The sequence below is a fragment of the Chiloscyllium plagiosum genome, chromosome 2 (genome assembly GCF_004010195.1).
Source record: "Chiloscyllium plagiosum isolate BGI_BamShark_2017 chromosome 2, ASM401019v2, whole genome shotgun sequence".
Lineage (NCBI taxonomy): Eukaryota > Metazoa > Chordata > Chondrichthyes > Orectolobiformes > Hemiscylliidae > Chiloscyllium > Chiloscyllium plagiosum.
In genome coordinates, this window is record NC_057711.1 from 73,531,399 (window position 1) to 73,540,467 (window position 9,069).

The 9,069-nt window shown below is 40.1% G+C and overlaps 1 protein-coding gene across 1 annotated transcript in view; it reads left to right on the forward strand.

Moving 5' to 3' along the window:
- Window positions 1-3,549: 3,549 nt before the first annotated feature.
- The window catches only part of tmc1 (transmembrane channel-like 1), an 88,001-nt gene continuing 82,481 nt past the window's right edge, over window positions 3,550-9,069 (forward strand). Inside the window, exon 1 of the mRNA XM_043704985.1 lies at window positions 3,550-3,616. Coding sequence (XP_043560920.1) covers window positions 3,577-3,616 — 40 coding nt within the window. The 5' untranslated portion in view covers window positions 3,550-3,576. The remainder of the gene's footprint in view (window positions 3,617-9,069) is intronic.

Sequence of the window (9,069 nt, forward strand, 5' to 3'; positions counted from 1 at the left end):
TCATGTTGCAGTTGTACAGGACATTGGTTAGGCCACTGTTGGAATATTGCATGCAATTCTGGTCTCTTTCCCATCAGAAAGATGTTGTGAAACTTGAAAGGGTTCAGAAAAGATTTACAAGGATGTTGCCAGGATTGGAGGATTTGAGCTATAGGGAGAGGCTGAACAGGCTGGGGCTGTTTTCCTGGAGCGTCGGAGGCTGAGGGGTGACCTTATAGAGGTTTGCAAAATTATGAGGGGCATGGATAGGGTAAATAGACAAAGTCTTTTCCCTGAGGCTATGGTGTCCAGAACTAGAGGGCATAGGTTCAGGGTGAGAGTGGAAATATATAAAAGACACCTATGGGGCAACTTTTTCACACAGAGGGTGGTACGTGTATGGAATGAGCTGCCAGAGGTAAATAGACAAAGTCTTTTCCCTGAGGCTATGGTGTCCAGAACTAGAGGGCATAGGTTCAGGGTGAGAGTGGAAATATATAAAAGACACCTATGGGGCAACTTTTTCACACAGAGGGTGGTACGTGTATGGAATGAGCTGCCAGAGGATGTGGTGGAGGCTGGTACAATTACAACATTTAAATGGCATTTGGATGGGTATATGAATAGGAAGGATTTGGAGGGATATGGGCTAGTTGCTGGCAGGTGGGACTGGATTGGGTTTGGCTATATGGTCGGCTTGGACGGGTTGGACCAAAGGGTCTGTTTCCATGCTGTACATCTCTATAACTCTGTCTTTTGTATATTCTACAGTGAAGACTGTAAAAAGACTTGTCCAATTCTCCCTGTATCTGCGTGAGTTTTCTTCAGGTGATCCAGTCTACTCCCACAGTCCAAAGATGTGCAGGTTAGGATAGACTGACTGTGCAAATTTGCCCACCGTGTCCAGGGATGTGCAGGCTATGTGGATTAGTCATGAGAAATGCAGATTTATAAGGATAAGGTTGGGGGGTTTGTTTGGGATTCTCTTCAAAGGATTGGTGTGGACTTGTTGGGCCAAACAGCCTGCTTCCACGCTGTAGAATTAGAATTAGAATTCCTACAGTGTGGAAACAGGCCCTTCAGTCTAATAAGTCCACACCGACCCTCCAAAGGGTAACCCACCCTGACCATTCCCTTACCCTATAGGGATTCTATGATGATGATGATGGTAATAAAGAACACTCACCATTACTTACTGGGCTTGAATATTTATTTGATTTAACAAAAATAGGAATTAGTCAGAACATAAACACATTTACTCGAAATGTGAGCCAGTACATCCACGCTTGTTGCCATCACTCCAGCACTGGTGATCATTGCTTTGATTACTATAGCCCTGTTCACTGGCATTCTCTCTTTAATTTCTCTTGCCACGTTTTATTTTGCTTTCAAAACCTCCTTAAAATACTTCCCTCTTATCTCAGTATATTTGGCATCCATCCCTAATCTTTTTTTCCATTTCTCTCTTAGTTGCTGTCCACATCTTTATTCTATAAAGCACTCTTAAATTGTCCTACAGAGATGTAGGTTGCTTACACAAGTTTCAGTGGAATGTTATGTACAAAAAAACAACACTAAAAGATATCCCTGTGGTTGCTTTATCTCCAGTTTCATTCCAGAAACCTAACTGCTTTGAGCTCCTTTGTTATTCACACTAGGAGTATTGTAGAAAAACGAATCAGATGGATGAAATGGTTAATTGTATTTACCTTTTTGGCAAGCACGGTAATCCATGTCCGGGTTGAAGCTTCAGGGGGCCTTGTCTTCATAGTTTAATTGTGTTGTGTAGGAGAGAATTACAAATGCTTTTTCCATTCTATCTAGTGTCAGTTTTCTTTATTTTACAGGAAGCAGGCCATTCAGCACACTGAGTCCACAGTGAACCGCCAAAGAGCCTCACACCTAGACCCAACCTTCACCCTATCCCTGTAACCCTCCATTTCCCAAAGTTAATCTATCTAGCCTGCACATCCCTGGTCACTATGGGCAATTTAGCATGGCCAATCTACTTAACCTGCACATCTTTGGATTGTGGGAGGAAACTGGAGCACCCAGAAGAAACCCATGCAGACACAGGGAGAATGTGCAAACTCCACACAGACAGTCGCCTGAGGGTGGTTGCTGGCACTATAAGATAGGAGTGCTAACAATTGAAGCACTCTGCCACCCCAGTGTTCACTGAGACTACAATCTCTTTTCACTGGAGCAGATTTGAAATGTCCATTAAAAAAATAATTTGGTGAAATTGACCCATGAATCTTTACGGATTACAAACAATACTTGAATAGAGTCACAAAACTACATTGGATCTTAGTCAGTTTAGTTCTGGTGAATGTGAAAATTGTCCATTTATTCAATTTTTCAGAAAAGAATATCCCCTTCTAATATTGCCTACTCAAATTTATCCGGTACCTTGTATTATTCTGTATTGCATTTTATCATTTTCTGCAGTGACATAACAAATTTACATCCACTGTTTGAGAAATGTTCATTGTACATTGTCTTCTCTGATGATCTTAGTATTGTGAGCAATGTTGATGCTGTACATTTACCTGGATGTATTAATGCATGTTTATAGAGTTAAATTATGTCATGGCAAAGGTTTATGGCTGTGGACCTCAAAAAATGTGACAAATGTACAAGAAGTTCTTACAAAAAGTACTTCAGCTTTTTTCTCCCCCCACTCTAGTCCTCCTCTCAGCATTGACTCATATTGAGTTCCAGGGCATCAATCACATTCTGTTACTGCATCAAGGACACATCTTTAATGGTGAGCTCAGACAGTGAGTACTGACTGAATGTGAGACACAATAGAGTTGATTCTACCCTATAATCACCTAACATCTATTCATATGGCCTTCAGAGTGAGGTCACTGGGTTGCAATAAAATGTCAGTATATTGTCTGATTATTTTAATTGAAGATTGTGATTATCTAACTGCTATGATTTAACTCAGTGGTTTTCCCGACAATGGCACTAAGGCTCATCATTCAAAAAGAAATTGGTGTAATATCAACAATAAAAATGTGCTTACGAATTGTGATGTGTATTTTCTTAATTTTCAGTTTGTGTAGATTTTAATCTTGAAAAGTATGACCTCTATCCAACTTAAAACCAATGGCAGAACTGAATAAGTGAAAATGCAAAACAGAAATTGTGAGCATTTTGTTCCATGCTTTACACGCAAGATTCAAAACATTCACCTCAAAAGGGCAATAACATGATAAAAAGATTATTTAATACAAAACTAGATGTGAAGTACAGAATAAATGTGACATTTTAAATTAGTCAATTGTTATCACACCAAATAATTATTTATGAAAAATAGTGTTCACTGATTACTTTATAGTCTCAACAATATTGCACAGTAATAGTAATCTGAAACTTCATTAATTCTTTAGCCAGAGCATTAATAGCCTATCATCATGTTTCACTCAGTGAATACAGCTAAACAATCAGCCAACAGCAGGTAAAAGTTTTGTACAAACTCAATTAAGTTGCCTCTCATTCACATTGCCTAAATACTGCAACTTTTTTCTCTACATTGATATCTATTGATTGCTAAACTTCTCCAAGTGGATACTTTGAGATTGTGAAATGCCACGGCATGAAAAGCTGATCGTGAAATCAAGTGATGGTAATAAATCTCCATTAAAATTCTATTTGTATAAGAATTAAAGTTATGTTTGTGCATGTTTATCAAAGTAAGTATTCTTGTTCTTTATGTTTTTAAAGATGTTATCATGCGTTGTGTTTAATTTGATTCTAAGCTAATTTTCTTTACTTCTTTGTTGCTTCATAATACCACTAACCCATTGTGATCTATATTGAACACCCAAATTGCTGAATACTATGATATTCAAAAATAATTTATACAATTTTCCTGACAAGAGACTTAAAATTCTAAACAGCAGAGGAAATATTTAATTTTCAATATGTTTCTGTAGCATGCCTTAATGTTTTTCTTCTTTAATGCATTATATGAATGCAGGTTGCTGGGACATGATTACTTTTGCCTTCCATATATCTAATTCATAACTTAGCGTATTCACAAACACCTATTTCAAATGGATCGCAATTTTTGTAAAATGCACCTTGAATTTTTCTATGAATACTTGTAAGTTTGAATGGGCTCATACAACTGATATTTATCTCAAAGAATGCTTGGTTTTATTCCTGTGTTATACTGAAGCAAATTTCATATGTCTATTCATTCAAGGGCTTATGCCTTTGACAAGGTCATCATCCTCCTCAAAACTTATGGGCAGAATTTTGCATGACTCAAACCAATAGTGATGTAAATGAGAGAGAGCCTCATCGTAATGCCAGTGTGTATCGTGTAGTGTTCCAAATTCTGAACATCCATTAATAAGTTCTTAATAGACGCAACAATTTTATTTCCTTCACCTCTTTTCTCTCCTCTGCAGCTCCAACACAAATTTAATTATATTAGTCAAACACAAATCAGATCCTCGTGTCTTTCTTTAATTAATACAAATCTAGAAGTGCATATTAGTTCTTTTATCCCCTGATTTATTGTTTCTAAAATATGATTTACCATTGATGTTAATCTGACCAACCTATAATTACCAGAAATGTCTTCACACCTTTTCTTGAATATAGATGTCATATTAGCCACTTTGTAATCCTCAAGCATTTTTCTTATGTCTCAAAGATTTGAAGATTATTCCTTTTACTATTTGCATCCCATTTCCATTTGCAACCTTGGATGCAACATCATGTGGACCAACATTTTGAAATATTGCTAACTCCTCTAGTATATCTGGCTTGTCAGTTTTCACCCCACCTATTACCCCTACCATTTCCACTTCTCTTGATATTTGTTAGTATCCTCGTTCTGGGTAAACACAGACCCAAAGCACTCATTAAACCATCTGCAAGAAATTAGCATATTGCAGGTGACTGCTACTTTGGCAACTAGGCTCCATCTTTCCAGGTAGAAGGACATTGCTTCTGTACCACAAGCATTAATAGAATTCAGTTGTTATCTTGTGTGATATGGTCAGGAATGCTTGGGCAAGGCTTTGGACTGCATGGAATAAGCTAGTGTGCAAGTTTAACAAAGCATGTAGTGCTTGCAAATGTGTTTCTGCTTTGGTGTATGGGTGTCTGTTGCCCTTTGATGGAATTCACATTTCTCAAAATCAAAGCTGCTCTCCCTCACGGAACAAAGCACTTACCTTGCCTACTCTAGTGTGGTCACAGCCAGTTTCATTTCCTTTGTGCATTTGTTATTTCTAGCATATGGAAGGCAATGGCGGTTGCTCCTTGAGTGAGTCTCAGAATCAGTCTCTCAGGTCTTGGTGAAGAAACATAAACATCTCCAACCCAGTAGCCCTCCCTGTCAACCCCATTGGTTTTGCACTTCACTAAGTCCCTCCCTAACATGTCTACCTGAGTCTTCTTCTGCCTTTACTTTACTTCTCTATGCATCCCCAGCCCCAGGCCTATCATTAATCAAATAGTTGTGTCTAGTAGTGCATTACCTTCCCCATGGAAGCCACCATGCTTCTTATAGTTTACCACCTCCCTCCTGTATGATCCCATTCCATTCCATGTTCAATCCTCTCCCCCACCCATGCTTATATATTGTGATGCCACCCTTCAGCATTTTAATCCCCTTTGCATCCGAGCATTTTGACTCCAATCCCCACAATTGAGTTCTCCAGCCTTCCTCTGCAGCAGTGCTCTCTGATAACCCCTTTAGACTTTTAGGTGATGAAGTTCCAGCACTCATTATAACCAAACTCCCGGAGTGACTTAGCTGTTCAGTTCTGAATGATGAGTTATCCCATCCCTGACTGATATCTGTATGGCTCCCTGGATTTGTTCCTGCAATTCCTAGGACTTCAACTGCCTACAAAGCTGTCCGTGACCCACTCCCTGGACTGCAGAAATACAAATCTGTTTACCATAACTGCTCAGATTAGGTGTCTGATGCTGCCCAAGCCTCCGTACCTCCTGAATGAATACCATCTCCCTAAGCTTGACTGAGGACCATTTAGATTTTGAGACTGGTGCATGTGCAGTGTGTTTGTGACTGGGGCATAAGTGTGTGATTATTACAGCACTGTGCCATTCAGGAAACCATCCACCCCCTTGACTGGTGGCTACTCACAAGCATGACACACTGCTTGGGTTTGTGTCTCTGTGTTAGATTGCATGGCAGGACAGAAGGAGAACATAAAACACAGACATAGAATAGTAGAGCAAAGGAACAGGCCCTTCAGTCCACCATATCTGTGCCAACTATGATGCCATTCTAAATCAATCCCATTTGGCTGCACGTGGTCCATACCCCTCTATTCTCTGCCCGTTTGTGTCTGTATAAATGGCTCTTAAACATTGCTATTGTAATTACTTCTATTACCTGTCCAGGCAGTGCATTCATGACACCCACCACCATCTGTGTAAAAAATACTTGTCTCACACCATCTCCTTTACATTTCTCCCCTCTCACCTTAAACCTATGCCCCTTAATATTTGACATTTCCACCCTGGGAAAAAGGTCTTTGACTATCCACCCTATCCTTGCCTTTCATAATTTTGATTGCCTCTATCAGGTTGCTCCTCACCCTCTAGACTCCAGTAAAAAGCCAAGTATGCTGTATGCCTTCCTTATCACCTTATCTACTTGTGCTGACATTTCCCAGGAAAGTGGACTTAGGCTTCAATATCCCTCCATATTTCAAAGTTAAAAATCACACAACACCAGGTTATAGTCCAACAGGTTTAATTGGAAGCACACTAGCTTTCGGAGCGACACTCCTTCATCAGTCCAACACCGGCATCTCCAAATCATCCATATTTCAATACTGCTGAGGATCCTGCCATTTATAGCTCATTTTCTTCTGCAGTTGACCTCCCAAAATGCATCACTCACACTTGTCCCTGGATCAACCTCCACCTGACATTTCTCCGCCCAACTTTCCAACTGATCTATATCCTGCTGATTCCTTTAATAACCTTAAGTACTGTGAACCTTTAAGGTGAGCAAAGCACTAAAACACAAGGCAAGGAAAGAGAGGCAAGGATGCTGTGAGCATCCAGGTAGGCACAAAGAAAATGAACAAATAAACCCGAGATGTTGTCTGGCCCAGAAATACAGACCAGAAACATGGACCAAAATTTTCCATCAATTCCAATGCATCTCCTCCAGTAAGGTAGGAGAAATTGCACCCAGTGACCCACATCTCTTTAAATTGATTGGGTGCCTGTCCCTGTACACACAGTATCCTTGCAGCAGCAATGAAAAGTGCTGGCATCAAACTGTGGCATGGCATGGCAGAAGTCTACTGTACATGGATTGGTGATGTGCCATGCTCATGTAGAGAGACTGGCATGTTTCAGATGCCAGCATCCTTTGTCATTGACTACTTGTGCCCACTGCCCATGATTGTTGCCCTGAGACATTGGTGTTAGGTGTCCAAAATGATTGGCCAAAGCTGCAAGTGGAGGGCTGGAGTCATCAAGCACCCTCTCAAAATCTTAAATCAGGGATTCTTGGCAGCTAGTTTCTTTCTGGCTTGGGGGAGAATGGAAAACTGAATATTAATGAGGGAAGATTAGGTATTAATGAGGCTGATAATGAGTGATAATCCTAGTCAATAAGCCTCTGACTGCTATCCTGTGAGAATTTTGTCTTGACATTGTTTGAAGTTGTGTCTCATTGGTCTTGACATTGAGAAAAGCCTCACTTGACATTTCACATGATTCTCCCACATTTCTCACAATATCGCACATTGTTTGGGGTCTGGGAAGATTCTGCCCTTTATTTAATGTGCTGCTGAAGTGCAGGTGTCATTGTTTAGCTTGATGATTACATCCTTGCTGGAATAATTTTGTGATTGGTCTATGCAGTCAGTGGTGTAAAGGTTCCACTGTTCTTTTAAACAGGCTACAATTTCTGAAGAACTGACAATCTGTAGAATTCTTGATAAAATACAGATTGTAAAAAATAACAGGAATAAATGAAATGAACACTCCAGAGGGATGCTGTTAATAATTAACAATAGTTTTGAGTAGAATTTCATGAGGTGAGATTTCTGGGAATTGGCTGTTGGCAATCTATGCAAGTTAGTATAAAATTATTGCCTAATGAACCTAGTGTATTAGTCGCAATCAGCCGGCTGATTTTTGACATTTGCATTCTGGGCTGAAGAGTGACAGATGTCTTGGTCTGAATGATTTTTTGACTCTAGTCAGCAGCTAGGTTCAGGTCAATGCAGGTTCACCACCAAGAATGGTGTCTTGACCATCTTGGGGTGAAAGGTCGGGTTGGGCCTGGGCCCCTGAAGATAAAAGATGGCATTTTTAAAGACTGTATTGCAATCAATTTTAAGAAATGTGGGTCACTGGGTGCAATTTGTTTTCTGTTAGTGGAGGAGGTGCATTGGAATTGATGGCAAATTTTTGTCCATATTTTTGATCTGCATTTCTAGGAAGGGGGAATAGATGCATTCATGAATCACTAAATGTACTGGTACTTGTGGCTCAGAGTTTCTCCCACAGTCCAAAGATGTTTAATTTAGATAAATGTGAAGTGCTGCGTTTTGGGAAAGCATATCTTAACAGGACTTATATACTTATTGGTAAGGTCCTAGGGAGTGTTGCTGAACAAAGAGACCTTGGAGTGCAAGTTCATAGCTCCTTGAAAGTGGAGTCGCAGGTATATAGAATAGTGAAGAAGGCGTTTGGTATGCTTTCCTTTATTGGTCAGACGAGTACAGGAGTTGGGAGCTCATTTTGCGGCTTCAACATGTTACAGGACATTGGTTAGGCCACAGTTGGAACATTGCGTGCAATTCTGGTCTCCTTCCTATTGGAAAGATGTTGTGAAACTTGAAAGGGTTCAGAATATTTGCAAGGATGTTGCCAGGGTTGGAAGATTTGAGCTATAGGGAGAGGTTGAATAGGCTAGGGCTGTTTTCCCTGGAGAATCAGAGGCTGAGGGGTGACCTTATAGAGGTTTATAAAATTATGAGGCGCATGGATAGGATATATAGACAAAGTCTTTTCCCTGGGGTGGGTGAGTCCAGAACTAGAGGGCATAGGTTTAGGGTGAGAGGG